Source organism: Dermacentor albipictus, chromosome 10, assembly GCF_038994185.2.
Source record: "Dermacentor albipictus isolate Rhodes 1998 colony chromosome 10, USDA_Dalb.pri_finalv2, whole genome shotgun sequence".
NCBI classification, from domain to species: domain Eukaryota; kingdom Metazoa; phylum Arthropoda; class Arachnida; order Ixodida; family Ixodidae; genus Dermacentor; species Dermacentor albipictus.
The window spans coordinates 59,104,114-59,121,549 of record NC_091830.1 but is presented as its reverse complement, the minus strand read 5'-3'; the positions used below and the strand labels follow the sequence as shown (position 1 = coordinate 59,121,549).

Sequence of the window (17,436 nt, the reverse complement as noted above, 5' to 3'; positions counted from 1 at the left end):
AAAGCTTTAGAAAAGCTTCGGGCACGCGCAAGACACTGTTCGTGCTCCTGCGTACGGCGCATGCGCACTGTCGCCTCTGCGGGTTTCCTGAGTAGGCAGAGCTGTTGCGGACACCCAACTAAATCCGTCTACTATGTGCAAATATTTGGAACATCGTCATCCTCCCCGATGTTTTCGCGAAATCGAGCGAACGATAAAAACTGAGACGCAGGCAAGACAGAGAACAGCTCAAGTGCTGAACCACCAATTGATGTAACTTCATAGTTATCTTGCCGTTGGTTTATACTTATGCGCTTCATAACTTTAATAAATATTTATATCCACTTGACCAGCACTCTTCTTCTTGTTGTCCTATTTCTGCAATTATCACGAATACCCTCAATAATTAGTCGCGCCGATTTACATAGCAGTGCTGCTAAACCATCATTCTATTAAATTGCGTTGATGCACAGTGGGATGTAGAGGGGGTAACCTCCCACTCTCCCCATCTCAATCCCCTCAAATCTCGTAGTCACACCACGTATTCACGTACCAGTATCTTGATATCTTGCGCCAGACACGGTTCGCAGGTAATCCTTTTGAAACATTTAGTATAACTGCACATTTCAGTCAATAAGTATATCACACCTCCGTCAATTTTACTTTTGTATCATCTCTTGGTGCATATCGAGTTTCTCTTGTCTGACGCACTAAGAGAGCATTCGCTGTTTATAAAATTTTTGGCTCATCCTTCAGACGTGTCCAGTATGTAAACAACCTTAGAATCTCTCCCTCAAAAGAAAAAAAAAATGGTGGCGTGATCGGAGCAACGTAAGCGGAGCCAGCAGTTTCCTTTGCGTCGTCTACTTCCTTTGACAACGCTAGATGCCCCGAGCACTCGACAGAAAGCTCACTTAATACTAGAGCAACGCTTAGGATTTGTATAGAAAAATCACAAAAAACGTACGAAGACGTTTTCCAAACACGAGGCTGCTATAAGTGACGTCCGCTCTCAAATACGGTTAATTTAGGTTCGTGTACTGAATAGCGGTTTTCCTTTAATTTCTGCGAGGCATTTTTGTCAGCAACTGTCATACGTCTATCAAGGAGGTGTAAAGGTGCCCTTGCATGGTATGTGCAAATATCCACGTGAACTGGGGAAAACATGATAATAAGCTACAAAATATGTTTCAATATCGGTCTTTAAATTGACTTTCATACCACATTCGTGTTATAATACAATATTTTGAGGCAGTCACATCGAAGCAACCGACTCCCTGGGTGTATAAATACTAAATATAACGATCCATTTTTCTTAGTGTGCTTTGCAATCAAATATTTGCGTCGCTCATGCCGTAACACATTAGCAGTGAAGATGCATGCGCCAGCCATGCTTATTTATTTTAGCATACTAACCTCTCAGGTAATGTCGTGATTTTTCTGTAGCCAACATTTATGAACAGATTTGTTTGTACTAAGCTTGCTACTTCTGCGTTTTTACCATTTGCCTCATACAATTTGCCGCAATGTAAAACAGCCGCATTGCACTTTTTTTGCCGAAATACTTCTGATGCTTTTACAGAAATTTTTCATGTTAAGATTTAGCAATACAGAAATTGTATGGGCTGAGCACAGTGTCTTCCGTATTAGGAAGCGTCAGCCGGCAGCCCAGAAGAGACTGTGGTGTTCTATAGAAGTAAGCTTTATTTTTCTTCCAGCTAAGGATTACCTCCTTGACTACGCGAAAAAATGTAATCGCCATCGTCGGCCTACTTCTACACCCAGTGCAAGACCAAAGCTCTGCCTAATGTCCTTCAATTGCACCAGCTTCCTCATACAAATACGTATACTAGTGCTCGCAGCTCATTGCACTTCGTAATTTTCTGCTATCTTTGCCTTTTCATCTTGCATCTCTTTTGCCATATTATTCAAAATATGCTCCTTTTAAGTCTTATCAGTCGTACTTACCAATACTCTACATGTGGGGGAGAGCGACCAAGGCATATAGTAAAAAATTATTAGAAATAGCCAAAGAAAACAGGCAGTAAAATGTCCCTGTCAGCTGGCTGAATGCATGATTTTGTATGGTACAGAAGAGATTGAACTGTGGCATGGCGGTCTTGATTGCGGAAATGGTGGCACAGTCACAAAGGACAAAGTTTGGAGTGCTTTGAACGTGTGTCAGAGTACGTGACGGTCGTCGCTATACAATGTTTTTAAGCTGCGAGTGCGCGGTTGTTTTTTTTCTTACTTTACGTCAAAATTCTCTCACGTCATATACGCTTTTATTCAATGTCAGTTGTGGTGGTAGTGAACTTTGATAAATATCTTAGCGGGATGAAATACCTCTTACGGGCCGCTTTATAAATGACCTACCATTACTTAAATCAAAGTTATATGACTTAACATGAAATATTAGTCATAATGCGTGTTTTAGTTGTGGAACTCCAAATAAGTCTCCCCAAAGTGCTGCCGGACCACGGCCTCGCATTTTCTTCTAGTCATTGGTATGGTATGACTTCACAAGAACTTTATTTGAGTCCTGAAGAACTGGTTGAGCTGAAGATCTGGGTGAGCCGAAGGCTCTCCAAGATCAAGTCGGTGGCTCCGCCCACGATGGGACTGGGAGATGAATTCCCGTCGCAATGTCGTGGGCCCTCTGGACAGCCTGGAGTTCACTGTGGATATTGCTGCTCTTGAGGGATTGCTGTCATAGCGCTTTCGTGATGGGTCTGGAGGCGTTATGGGCTGGGCATAGCCAGAGCATGTGGTCGACAGAGCAGGAGTCATGGTCACATTTGGGCCACGGCGGTGAGTGGTCAGGGTCTGTCCTGTTAAGGGACCCTGCTAAGGTCATTGGTATCTGCAAGGAAACGTTTGTGGTTATCTTCATATATCTAACGCTGATTCTCCGGCGCTTTAGTCAGTTCATGAAATTTTTCAAACAATATAAATATGAGCCTTTATTCCTTTCAGATCCTCATGGATAGACTCAACCCTCGAGGTACATGTAAACATTTCTAAAGCTCTTACAGTATATTACCGACGGCATTCCACACACTGTCCGCACCTGATGGGGCAAATTTGTGTTTAAAGCAAAAGTTATTGTGTGTAATCACTGCAATACGTTTTATTTTTTTCACCATGAGTTCCGCCCTAAACATTTTTTTTTAGTTTGCTGCAGGCCTGTATACAGCCGGTAAGGAACAAAAAGTAATACAGTCAAGCCGTGAGACCCGAACATCGCTATTAGACTGCTTACTATGAGACTCTATATCCTAATATCGTGCCATCAATGCTTTCAAGCGTGGTCGAACCTCATATTTATTCAAGTCGTACTATGATCTTAGAAAAGAAATGGCATAGTACACAGTCTTCGACAGTCCGCGGCGCACGAAATTTGAACATTTAGATCTGTTTAGTTCGCCGACAATAGTTCCGGGAAAAATGGTGTCTGAATGCTTTTATTTCAAAGCCACATTTATTCTGGAGATAAGATTACATCAAATGGCGTACACCTCTGCGACTTGTATGAGCAGTCTTCCATCAAAACGCTTTAATGCGCGTAGGCCCTGTCAACATACGTACGGAGTGGAACAGGCATTCTAAACCTCCACTGTGTGAATGCGCGCTAGGTGATAAAGCTAGTGCATTCAGATTGCGTAATACACTTACGACTACAAGCACTAGTGTCAAAATCTTTCTGTGACATTCTTACGCCTATTGGTTACTATGAAAATGAATAATCTTATTTCAATAACTGTCATACATGTGTGTAAAACTTGTACCAGTCAATCTTTACCACCTAATAGATGCATCAACTAATTGAGAAAAAGCCACTCATTCTGATTCATAAGTAATTCAGAAATGTGTCCATATCTTCTGACTGCAAGGCTCAATTTTATTGTGGTCTGTTTGATCATATTCGTTTCAGGCAATTGATTTGCTTCCGCAAACGAATGCATTTTGACCTCACTGTCATGTGCCTTCATACGAAGTGCAGTTGCTAAAGTTTTTGAGCATTCTTGTGCTGCCAAATTTAACTGGCTCGTGATCAAGGATGCAAAGTTTCGGAAGATAACATTTACAGTATTATTCGAATGGTATCGCCATTTAGTCAGTTTAGAGTGATGGACGCTTTTAAGCCGGTAGATTACGCCAATAGCACTGTGCATGGCATTTAAGATTGCTGAATGTAAGCGTGGATTCATTTGATGGCTGCAGGCTGTGGTGTCGCAAGACCTCTTGGCCGGATCTACAATGGGAAGAAAATTGGTCGCGTTTACATGCCCTGGATAGTGAGGATACTTCATGTTTTCTGGTACTTTCCCGCAGCATGGAGAATCATGCAGTTGTCATTAATTACATGTTGAATCTTATTAGTGGTTAGCACGAAAAAAATGGTCATTCAATATTATTACAACGCAGTAAACGCAATACAATTGGCATGTGTACGAATAGTAAGGCAAATTAATTGGCGGAAATACGAGGATGGAGAGCTTACCCACTTTATAAATAAGAGCGTGAGGATACTTAGTGATCAATGTACTAGTATCATGCGTGATACAGTGCACTCTAGATCTGCCATCGAGTGCTTTGACTGATCTGTGTAAGGTATCATCATCATTACCGTTTTTTTTACCTGCCCACTCCTCATGTAATCAATAAGTCGATTCTTAGCTGCTTCGTACGATAGTCTTCTTTATGTCGTGTTACATGCGGAGATGTAATTTTTGGGACAATTTGAAATAGTGGGCAAAAGTCATGCTATGTAACGAGAGCTAGTATTGTGTGTTCCCCTGGTCCTTCGTCTTTTCGCGCTGTTGAGTATGTACCGACTACCCCAAGCGTTTGCTGTGTTGTAAATGGGGTGGCTTTGTATAATTTTCATTGGATTTCTGCAAACATATCATACCCCGACGATCGCCAGAGAATATATATTTTTATAAGTACCAAATAACCAAAGTTCACACACACTGGTATATCGCTTTGCATGCGAATGTCTAAAGCTGTAGTAGAGAACGATTTGAGAGAACTGTATTACGAGCAGCAACCTTTAGCATGCGCTTTTACAACGAAGCTTGTCGAGTTCTTGCTCACAAATTGTTGGACCTTGCGAAGTCAGCTAATGTTGCATTATACCTGAACAGATATTGTATCGACGCAATTTTGTATTATTATTTGTTTACAAGAATCAGTTATGTAGTTAAACGCCTAAATTCCTAGTCATTCCAGTACTTTTGCCGTCGCGTTCCAGTACCAAATAACCTTGGTATATGAACACCCGTTAAATATTGTGAAGAATAGTAACTGCCCCCCATCCACCCTATGCAAGCAAAAATTCTTATAGGTGTTCATCATGTTCATGAACAGCTGCCAACTGACCCAGGTTACTATTCTTCCCAACAGAAAATTGTGCTGTGTTTGACGGAGCATAGCGGATGAATGACAATACAAGCCCTAGCTCGAAGAATCATCTGGCACAATGCAAGTGTGTTACCGTTGCAGGTGCATCTCTCACTGGCCTCCAAGTTTGATCCTATTACACACGAAATTACAATTCAGTATTGCGGTGGCAGCATATTATCCCCTCGGTTCATTCTGACGGCAGCACATTGCGTCGGAACAGGGTAAGTTGAATGTACACATGAAGAGACATGCGGCATGAGCTCCGAGATTCGAAGCTCGCACTTTTGCGATCACGCCCCAAGTCATTTAGTTTCCTAAAAAAATCACTCTCGGTAATCTCTGCGGGCGTATCAAGCGCGGGCTGTTTGATCCGCTAGGGAATGAAGTGCGAAGCAACAAAATCTTTCTTAAATATTCGTTATTACGGCTTCAAATAATATTGTGACTCACAATTTCACACAATAGCCGCGATCAAAGGGTGCTACGTTTAAAACTAGATAATTGCGCAAAAATTGCGCATGTGTACAGAAGTGTGTTTACGAAAGTGTTATTTCATGGAAAGACAAAAAGACAAAGCGTGATAACTTACGCTCCAGGTACGTCTCAGAACCTAACAATTAGGTTAGGGAAACCAATGTACTATCTCCCTTTGTTTCATGGTATAGCTAGGCTATCACGATAACGCACTTTTCTCCACATATTTGTCCAAAACTCCAGGACGCGGAGCTTCCTGTATAAACCGGAGATGAATTAGGGCTCTTACCTGTCGAAAACCTGTCGAAAATAATTCCTTATCAAGATCTTGGAAACAATAGCAGATGCTAAAGTTAGAGGTATGCTTTTCAATGAACCAAATTTTCACCTAATGAAAAAAGTACGCGAGGCTGAACAGTCGCTGAATTTCCTGCAACCAGCAAATAATCCTTTAGAAAGTTTACAGTTACACTAATAATAACATTTTTTATCCTAGATAACTGTTCCATTTATCATAGAATCTTTATCCTAGCCTCTCAAAAACAATAGCACTCAAAGGTTTCCTCAAAAAGAAAACAGTTGTTTGCAACTGTGCCTTCTACAATGCCGCTTGCAGCCTACATTCATAATGATTCGAATATTTCGCCAAAAATATTGCAACTAATGTCAAGCAATCTATATGCACATAAAACTGTATTGGAACGATGCCCTAAGAGAACAATTTCTTTGTGAAGCAGCTTAAATCTTGTGATAATATTCGGCGTATCACTCCAGTGAAATTCGAAGTATTTTCCTGCATCACTATTGCATACTTTCTTTTTTTCTTTTGACAGTGGCCACCGAGCAGCAGAGGTTCGAGTTTATTACAATACCACACACGTAGGTAAAGGGCCCTTCACTGTGACTAAAGAATTTATAGCACACCAGCTTTTCAAGAACAACTCTGCTGGATACGACATAGCGCTTCTAAACGTAAGGCATTTAGCAATGTTTAACCAGAAAGTCATTTATTTTATTGGCTTCCCAGATTTTCTTTTGAGCAGCTAAGCCTTCTCTTAACATACTCATTTAGTAATGGTTCTAACTAAAGGCCGTCGTGTACAATATATTCAATTGCTAAACGTAAGTTTCAGCTCTGTCTCAGAAAACTAAGAAATATTGTTAGGTTGAACGCGTTATAAATATCACTGCACGCATTGCAACCTATTGTAGCACTGCTTTAGAATTGTTTCACTTCTGTACGATTGGCTTGCTCTGGAAACTCTACAAAACCTCAGACTCCGTCAGCATTCACCATGTCAAATTGGTAGACAGAGTAAGGCTGGCTGAGTCCAAATATCTGGACACTCATGGTGAATGACGTCCAAATTAATAGAATATTTACTCAACAGAGCTGAATTAGGATGGCCACTTTAGCAGACTTATAGACTTTGCAGCACAATCTGTTCTCTAAGAGAGGTCGAAGGCAGTACTAATTGAAAACGAAAGGAGATCTTAGTTTGTTGTCAGGGGTACCGCTACATCTTGGAGGAAACCAGTACGCATTTTATTCTTTATTTATTTGTTCAAGTAATACCCCTCAAGATCCACAGATGAGCGTTATACATAGGCTGGAGGGAAGGGGGTTTGGTCAGAACTTATAGAACTTGCCATTCAGACTATGATACAACCAGTGGCATTAAAACATCTACAAAAGCATGAAGAGAACAGATGAGCTAAAAAACAAAAATAACAATTTTTGATGAAATATAAAGTAAAGAATACAAATCGAATGGAGCGATTTGCAGTTATACAAAAGATATATTCTAATGGGACATACATTAGTGCACTACGAATATTAGACTTAAGCCACTGGCTGAAAAACCACTGATTTTCATATAATCAGACATGGAAATTATTGATAACAAACCATGTTATTTTGGTTTACGTTGCAAGGCATTGCCAAATTCAGCAAACGAACGCGGCAAGCCTGACAGCCTGTATAGCCAAGTCGCACTTGAATAATTAATACAGGAAAGTGCTAGGTGAGCGCATTTATCGCATACGTGAACGCAACTATAAATCGGTGGCACGATGTCCAATGATGCTTGAAGATTAATCGCTAAACGTACGTTAGTCTTAGCTCAACGTGCGATTTAGCTCTTGGAATCGTGTTATGTCAGGCTTATTGACGATGCGTGGAAGTAGATTATTCCATTCAATGAAAGTGCGAGGAATGAATTACATGGAAAGCTGTCTTGTTTACGCGTTTGATTTTATAATGGTGGTCTCGGCAGGGAAACCTGGCTGTGGGTTACTGGAAGAAGTTGTGACGCATTGATGGATGGTAGCTTATCTTGTCAAGGAGTGAAAGACGAGATATCTTGCGGCGACAGGATAGTTGACGCAATTTAGTGCGTGTTTTCATAGAAGTGACGCTAGCAAAACTTGAGTACTCAGACTGAATAATTGTACAGGAAGGTTTCGCAACGATTATATGTGAGCAATAATGTAACTCTGCTCGGGGTCGCCGATGGCGAATGGGTATTTTAATTTTGCGCAAATAAATGAAACGTAAGCAAGTATACGAATGGGAGCTGGAGCGTCTTGTAGTTTGCATTTGAACAGCCCTAAGGATTGGTTGTGCGATGTAAGCATATGATCAGTGCGGCACTGCCATGCTAAGTCGGGCTGCATGGGCCAAAATATGGCCCTTTTTTCTTCGATTCCTTGTGGCAAAATTATATGTTGAACTCATGTCAGCGTACATATAAAATACATGGTCAGCTAGCTCAAGCTACCCACCTTGTGGAAAAATACGCGTTGTTAAAAATGGAGGAGTAAAATACTCGTGACATAAATTCAGAAGCATTATCTTTGTGCCGCACGATGTAGAATTACGGTGCTTAACTATTGCACGTCAGCTTATGTCTACTGTGCACATCAAAAGCACCATATTATTTTTATTTACGTTGCAAGGCATTGTCAAATTCAGCAAACGAACACGGCAAGCTTCACAGCCTGTATCGCCTAGTTTCCAAAGCGCACAGCACAACTAATTGCCCGGTCAATTGTGAGGTAAAAAACAGCTTTATCCACAAACTTGCGCGGTCAAATTTCAGGCTGCTTATTTGTTTACGCATTCAAAAAAAAATCTTGCAAATGTACGAGCACATTCGAATCTATTATACGCTAAGCTTAAGCGTGTGAATAAATGATTGAGAGGATTTAAAGGATTTAGAGAATAAATGACAATAAGGATGCCTACAACCTTGGGATAAGAGGTGTATGCAGAGGAAGCTACGACATGTATCGGACAACGTTTCGGAATTCAGTGCCTACTGAGTCCCAGTGGGACATGCCGTTATACTTAATGATAGGCCTAAAACAGCAAGCCCCATTGGCGCATATCAAATACCTAATAAAGTAAAAGTAAAGCAAATGGAAGAGTTTGTGAGTTGCAACTTATCATATTGTGAACGGATTGGTGTGCTTTAGACGTTCTCTAAACCGGCACAATGTCTTCGTGTTTAATGTAGAAATGTTAGTGTAGTGGGATATGCCTCTGGAGGAGTGGCCGTGAACCCAGTAAGAAATTTATAGTGGGTAACTCTAAGCAAATGAGGTAAATCAATGAATCTTTTAAGCATACCGTGACATTCCATTAAAGAACATCTTGCTAAAGAGATGCTTCGGAGCCTAAAATGTGAGCGGGCTTCATGTGGGAAGCAATTTTTTGCTCTTTAGCTTTGGGAGACTCAAAAGGAAGTGTGTGTGCGTGAAGCGTGGTAAGCACGTCAGAACATGCATATATATATATATATATATATATATATATATATATAATGAACGAGAAGAAAGGGGGTTAACCGTGGGGCTCGATTTTTATTAGTCATATCATGCGAAGCGAAGGTTGTGGGTTCGGTTCCCACCTGCGGCAAGTTGTTTTTTCATCCACTTTAATTTCCATTAATTTATCGTTTCTTTATTTCAGTTATTAAGCACAAGTAATTTCCCCTATGTTGTGCTTGGTGTCAGTGTTTGCTGGCTTCTTATGATATGACTATAAATATATATATATATATATATATATATATATATATATATATATGTTGTACAACTGGCGGTGTCCTCGAAGAGACAGTTCGTGAGTCAAGAGAACTACCGGCTGAATGCTAACGCACTTCTCTCGCATTCCGGGCTCTTTCGTTTTGCAGCACTGAGGTGGAACTGCGTAGTTGGTGTAAAATGTTTATCCCTTATTACGAATGTTTTCTGTGGCATTGGGACGTAGCTGTACCTGCCATTTTCGGAGGAATAGCTGAGAACCCTGTGGCAAATACTGAGTGATAGCATTAACATAATGTAAATCAATATCCTAGTAGAATATTTCGACATTCAAAGAATAGATCCTTGTACTTTAGAAATGCCTGTGATCTGAGAATGCATGTCCACGTTTTCTGTAGAAATGTACGTTTTTATTTAGTTCTGGACCTACGTGGTCAGCGGAGAAGACTTACGGGACCCACGCCATGGGTACTTTCACCTAATATTTGTATATATATCCACAAATATACTCACCATGACAGCACTCACGCTCAGGAAACTCAGTCATAATTGCAAAATAAAGCTTAACGTTGAAAACACCAGCAGTCCCTCTCAACATTGGACAACACTGCCTCTACAAGTTTCGCACGGCTAGTGTGAACGACAACTGCATAGCTGATCGTCAACGTTGCCTTGGAATACAGGGGTGGTGCGCACGGGGTAAGATCGACAATTCTGGCACAAGCATTCTCCTAATGTTAGTTTTATGCATCTCCTAGCTATAAGTGTACAGCGCTTCGTAATTGAAGCGCTATGGTCGGCGCGCATGGTGACTGGCACTTTTTGTATTACCGGTGAACACTGTGTGATTGCCGAGAGGCCGAGTGTATGCTACAATACATCACACACGTCTTCGCTTTCATGTGGTGCACGAATGCATCAGCTTGGTTTTTCCGACGCTCACAAGTGGCAAAAAATGTGGATAAGCCATGCGTTCTTGATATTGCGTTGCAATTGCTAAATACTGCATATCGGACCCACTTTATGCCGAGCATGTTGTGCCCTTCCTGAAATACTCTGACACTGCTGCATGAAATGTGTTATGCTGTGTTTCTGCAAGGCATCAGTGGAAGCCTACTGTTCCAATTGTTGGTGCTTTCTACCAGAATGTGTACGCGCGAAATGCAAACTTTACTTGCTGATTTCAGCTTGTAACTTCAACTAAAACCGGTTTATTGCCTTCTGATGTGCCCTTCTTTTAATTCCAGCTGGCGGAACCTCTTCAGTTTGACCAATATGTGAGACCGATCTGTTTACCTTTACGTCCTCGGTTTCTGACGAAGAAGGACGCATTCATAGCTGGGTGGGGAAGGACAAACGAAAGTACGTAGTGTGAAAACTAATATCAAACTAAAAATAAAAATATAAATAAAACTAAGGCTTTAGAATTTATGACCATAATAAATACATACGTGAAGCAACTTAGCACTTGCCTAACACCATCATTGTGTTGTTACCGCAACTGCATTTGAAACCGTATGATTTCTTTGGCTGCCCAGTACTGAGTGAGAACCACTACATCCGGGATTGCCATTAACACTGATGCACTTTTGTCACGTAGGCTTACACCGCCATGCTCTTTTGCATTTGTGGTCTGCTTTGACCATTCGATTAAGGTTGTTGTGACTCAGGCGAAATTGTGGCGTTTTCTGGATTACCGGAATACGTCAATGTGACCTGAAATTTATATTTGATTTTATTTTAAGAATGATAACAGGATCGTACATCACAATATAATTCGTAACAGTGCCAGCGTACACTCCTAAAAACTGTAATGTTCTGTTGCATCGAGTTTGTCGTCAGGCAAAATGCTGAACAAAATGAACAATGTTTCGCTGGAAAACGTGCATACGACCAAATACATACGATTGAGAGATTTTTTTAGGCGATTCTATTTTCTAGAAAACTGCTTCATGTAGCAAACATTCTAAGAATAATAAGTATTATGCTGTTTTTTTGCTATATCTTTGTTGCGCAGGAAAATGTACGAATGAAATGCAGGTTCAATGTCAATTGAGTTAAGTTGTCTTGTAAATGAATCCTGTTAGCGCCTGATCTTGAACTGCGAAAAACGCATACACTTGTGTGGTATACAAGAATGTGGTGACGGCTCTCTATTATCTAATTCGGGCAACATTGTTTAGCCCATTTCTAGATACACTGAGGAGTATACGCAATTTGTGAATAATATGTATCTTCTTGTACTTCTTCAAATGGAAAAAAAAATATATTTCTGTAGTTAAGATACCTGCCAGTCCCTGTTATATAATGTAGCACTGCTGAAGGTGGCGCATATTGTTCGAATTTTTATAGCTCCTTCTTTCAGTGCCCTCGTCTTAGCGCTGTACGAGACACACAGCGTACTAAATTTTAAAACGATTTTCTGTACACAGGTTCATGCGATATGATTTGCAATTCATTCTGCGATATTGTAATTTGTAGGCCACTCACATGCATTCGCATTGTGCCTGGCGAGTGTTTCAATTAGATTGCCTGGTCCTACACTATCAGCGACGTAGTGTCGAACATTTTCGCCTTGTTATATAGCTGGTTCGATCTACTACAAAGCACCAATGTGCAAAGCTTGTACGTTTTCTCCTTACAGCTGCATCGTCACCTTGGCTCCACTACTTCAAGACAAAGATTGTGCCATTTCATGAATGCCAGAGGACATACCGGGCTCTGCGAAGGAAGGACGCTGTCGGAAGTGCAGAACTTGTTTGCGCAGGAGTAAAAGGCAAATCCATATGTGTGGTAAGACTTCATATCAGCAGTGCTGCATTCAACTTATTTGGGTAAATGACTTAATATTTTTTTTCTCAACTATATGTGGTAATTTGACCCAGTCAATGCGCCCGGACTAAAATGTGTAAATGGGGGCGAGCGTATTAATATTTGTTATGTGTACACTTACCGACAATGATAAATTGTAGTTTATCTTCATACAGATTCGTGCTGTCTCCAGCATTATTGCACGGGGCAAGTGGAGCGCGTTACGAATCACCAAACACGCCGTTTTGTATTGTAACGTAGGGAAAATGTCAGTATGGTCGGGTAAAATGAAACAAAACACGCATTCTCTTGGTTACGTAACAATGTAAATTCATTCCTGCTAGGGCCAAGCAATGGCCTGCAGTATTCTGAAATAAATAAATAAATAAATAAATAAAATATTGATTCTATGTTCTTTTTATTTATTTATAGCAAAATGGCATGATACCATTATTCGGGCAACTGCCTTTTTGCTTTCGAAAAAAATGTTGGTATTGCAATGATCCTAAGTAATAACTAAACATTGCTTTATTTATTGCATAATATTGCTCGTTTTGCCACTGTTCATTATGGAAAATGAAATCGCCTTGGGGGAAAATGCGACATCCACAAACATAACAGAATTCATTACTTGCAAACGATGCACTTGAAGCATGTCTTGAGGCCCACCAAACGGGTTTGATCCACCCAATCATTGCAACTTCTGCGTTGAATCTACAAAGAGTATGCTTTTCTGCTGCACACTTCTTGCAAAACAAACACGTCCGGTTGCTTTTGGTGTGAGTCGTCTTACTGGCGGAACTCCCTTTTATATTCTTTTTCGCGGGAAGAATGCTATGAACACTTTCGCCTTCGCTCGCTTCATTTCACTTTCCTGTATGATTCCCACATTTCGGGCAAGACTGTGAGCCTTACAACAGCTTTTCCCAACAACTTGGTCTTGCGAGTAGATGAGCTCTGTCTTCTAGGCCTTCATTCTTTGCCTTCATTCTTCTTGGCCCTGGAGAAACTTCTTACAAGGTTTTTGCAGAAACCTTGTATGCAAAAGCTCTGCAGTTTTTTTTTTTTTGAAACACCAACATTTTCGATTCGGCTAGAATTAGGCAGTTCCGATTATGAAAAGCATCAGTACTTTTTGTATATATTTTTCAGCCAACGCAGCACCGAGTTTTGTTTTTTCTACGTTGGGCCCATTTCATTTAGACATTACCATACAAATTAGAAAGCGTGGTAACAAATGATGGGCTGAGTAAAAATATTTTAAAGTTGCTTTAGAATAGAATATTAGAATAGCCTCAGAGCCTTAGAATAACAATCACATAATTTTACTACACTTAAAATTCAGACGTATGGTGCTAAAACTTCGTGCGAGTGTAGCTAGTAAGAGGATGGAATAGAGTGCTTTTTCTGTAGGTAGGATACAATAAAATGACGGTGTTGTACACGCCAGAATAGATAGGGGAGCTGAGTTTCTGCGTCTTCTTGTTGGGTCGCCAACTGACAAGCCCTCAGTCCGCATTTTCCCTTCAATGCACATTGTTTCATCAAGACAATTTTCCATTCAAGGACTATGAAAGAATAGTATCACCTGCCAGTGAAATATTAGGCACTAATACACATTTTGTAGATGTAAAGCAGTAAGCTCTAAAGGGTGCGTTTTTTTCATGTTTCAGTTTGCCCTGCCTTAGACTTAATAAGCTCTTCCCATATATTTATGATCCAATATAGAATGACCATGCAAGAAAGTAATAGTAGATCGTTTTAATGATTACACAATTTTCAAGAAAGCAGTACAAGTGTTATGGCCTAAATTAATTGAAACTCAAGCATGGAAAGCAAAAAGAACAGCAGCTTTTTTGGTAGCCGTTGTTTCTTCAGAAATAGCTATATTTGCCACAAGAAGATTGTAAACAATTCATATAAGTCATTGGAAAATTTTTGGTTATACAGTATTCGCTGAATGAAGCAGTACAGTAACTGTAAAATTATGCTTGGTGAAGGCGGTTCTGTAAAAACAAATACTGAAAATAATAAATGCAATAAAATAAAATTTGTTGACGCACAAGATGAGCATCTCTAATGCAGTGGCAAATTTTTCCGTTCACAAAAAAGAAATTTGGACCCGTGGTTTCCTTACATGTAAAAGCTTGCTTGGAGCAAAACACAAGTTTTGGTTTTCATTATAAGGGCAGCTTTGAGCAATTAACACCGGCTTGGTGATTCTTCAGTCTCGTTATCTTGTAATCACTGTAGAAAAAATGGTTGGCTAGGTCTCTTTCAAATGTCACATGAACGTGATACTGTAATCCCATACCTCTGCAAGCTGAGATGTATAAATTGCAATCTACTACACATATTATAAAATAAGTATATTTAGACACAAGCCCTCAATGGCCAATGGACTGCGGGCTAAGTTACTGTTAGCGTCATCAACCAAAATGCGCTGACATAGATGACCGTGCCTGGGTATTCCTACCCGCCTCACACTTTCGTCTTGCACGTCTACCTAATGAAAATGAAAATAAATTACAGAAGAGACATAATCGCCAGATATATTCCTCATTTATTCATGGAATCATCTGGACCACGATATACCTCAGTCTTCTTTGCCGTTTACACTTTGTCAACTATTCGTTTTTTTTGTGAACCGTGCATTAAAAGGCACTAAACTCAACACAAAAGGTGCTTCTCGTTCTTCTCGGCTAAGAGTTTAGTCAATACGCTGATGGGTTTTCGCTTGTAGCTCTCATATGAAAATTTCACACTTTCAAAGTATGCAAACTTACTCTTCATGATGAAGTGTTAAATACAATATATGTAGTAGAGCGTAAGAGCACTGCCACTTCTTTCTTGGCTTCTAGGGGCGTTATATAGAAGAAGGAGATACAACGACTTGCCCCAGTCACGACACTTCAGCCAGTTGCACGAATGTCTGCACTTAGTGACTGTTCTTGAGTCAGGTAACTGAGGCCAGGTAGAGTGTTAACCGAGGCCAGGTAGAGTGTTAACTGAGGCCAGGTAGAGTGTTGACCAATTGAAACTCGATACTTGGAGCGCATGCTGACAAGAGTATTTCGCGCTGCCGGCGAGCGCAGGGCTATGACCTAGCAGCCAAACACAGTCGTATAGTGCTACAAAGCCAGTCACTCTGACTGTATATAGCATTGCATCTGAAAGGAATCGTTAGACCATACGAATGGCATGAACTGCTTCTGAAACCACACACTCCGAACAGTGGGTTTAAACATTGAGCACTGCGAGCATCAAACCCAGTTAGTCGTCAGCAATCAACCGCGATTGTGAATAATAAACTTTTAAACCACTTGATTTGAGCCCTCTTTTTGTTGCAAGCCAAAGTATGTCAAAAAGAAGCAAAGAACACTGCCCATTTCAAGCCATGTTACTCTGTGTCAAATTATCGTAATCCACTGCTAAGTTTGCGACATATGTGTAATAAAACCTGCGCTGGTACGATGACAAGTAGAACGACAGTAGGGCAACGATAGAAACGCAAGCGAAACCGCTAGTGGCTGCTATAACGATGACGTTTTTAAATGGCAGTTATTCCCGATATACGAAATTGCTTCTTTGGTTTCTCTAATCGACTGTGTGCCCTACTTCAAGATTATCTTGTCGATTATTGAACTAGCATTGGAGATACCACACTATCGCAGGAGAAGGTTTGTACATGGTTGTCTCTGTACAACCAGTATCTAAGAAATCTGCAAGAAGCTAGCGCAACAAAGTTTCAGCACGCATCCAAATCAAGGCGCACCCCCAGCATTCATAACACATAGTATCGCACCTTGCACGCGTGAGCTTGCCGTAGATTGCCGGCACCAACTGCGCGCGCAGTAGGTTCCGGCTAACATTTTATTATCTCGGCAGGGTGACTCGGGCGGGCCATTGACCATCTGGCAAAGAAATCGTCAAAGATACCTGCAAGTCGGTATAGCGTCCTTCAGCACCAAGAGGGGCGGATGCACTAATCAGCGACACCCGTCTGGATTCACCCGCGTGTCGCACTTCGTGCCCTGGATCCGAAGCTTTATGCAGGAAGACTGGTGAATCACGCAAGATGAAACTGGTCGTACGTGTAAGGAAGTGGTGCGGATTTTCGCAATACATGTCTTGACAACTAATGAATTCGGAAAGCCTAAATAAACGCGCCTGCATTGATCGAATGCGGCATGAAATGTTCTTGCGCAGAAGGTGTTCTTGGTGTTTTCACGTGCATTCAAGGTCACAAGAGACTCAACCAAGCTCTCCTCGCTCACGTCTAATATCCCGATTGCTGTGTTATAAATACCTGATCCATTTCTTGTGCTTATAGAAAATATAAGTATACGCTGAGCGAAGTTCGTATACACATGTCATGTAGAACAATTACTCGACTAATAGCATAACGCAGTACAAGCACGTTCAATGAAGAAAAATATGAGCGTGCATTAAGCAACGCACCAATGCCGAATGGTGCCATCCTTGTAATATGAGCAGTATCGTTAACAAACTTAAGTTTGGAGTCGAGATGAACGCCGAGGCAAGATACACTATCCCTGACACAAATAAATGCGGATGACTTGTGATGCCTGGTAACGAGGGTAACTTACGTTCAGGTGACTTAAAAACCATATATTTACATTTTTTTGGAGTAATAAGTAATTTTCCTGTCAGCACTTAGACACGCTACAAAGAACAGTATCCATTTGGTAGTGA

At 40.8% G+C, this 17,436-nt stretch overlaps 1 protein-coding gene across 2 annotated transcripts; it reads left to right on the top strand.

Moving 5' to 3' along the window:
• Nucleotides 1–1,239: 1,239 nt before the first annotated feature.
• Nucleotides 1,240–16,938, top strand: LOC135912096 (plasma kallikrein-like). 2 transcript variants are annotated; one of them, XM_065444476.2, is made up of 8 exons: nucleotides 1,241–1,402; nucleotides 2,956–2,983; nucleotides 4,204–4,277; nucleotides 5,488–5,609; nucleotides 6,696–6,834; nucleotides 11,157–11,271; nucleotides 12,554–12,702; nucleotides 16,609–16,937. In XM_065444476.2, exons 1-8 carry the CDS (start codon nucleotides 1,355–1,357, stop codon nucleotides 16,786–16,788), a joined length of 855 nt encoding a protein of 284 aa, XP_065300548.1. In that variant the 5' UTR covers nucleotides 1,241–1,354; the 3' UTR covers nucleotides 16,789–16,937. The 2 variants fall into 2 exon arrangements, with proteins under 2 accessions (XP_065300549.1, XP_065300548.1); XM_065444477.2 differs by lacking the exons at nucleotides 2,956–2,983; nucleotides 4,204–4,277 and having other exon boundaries at nucleotides 1,240–1,402; nucleotides 16,609–16,938.
• Nucleotides 16,939–17,436: the final 498 nt, after the last annotated feature.

Bases quoted from the DNA above. Each gene is read 5' to 3' on its own strand.
- LOC135912096 (XM_065444476.2), top strand. From the start codon at position 1,355: ATGCATGCGCCAGCCATGCTTATTTATTTTAGCATACTAACCTCTCAG. The intron at 1,403-2,955 runs GTAATGTCGTGA...TATTCCTTTCAG, and splicing joins TTAGCATACTAACCTCTCAG to ATCCTCATGGATAGACTCAA. The intron at 11,272-12,553 runs GTACGTAGTGTG...TTCTCCTTACAG, and splicing joins GTGGGGAAGGACAAACGAAA to CTGCATCGTCACCTTGGCTC.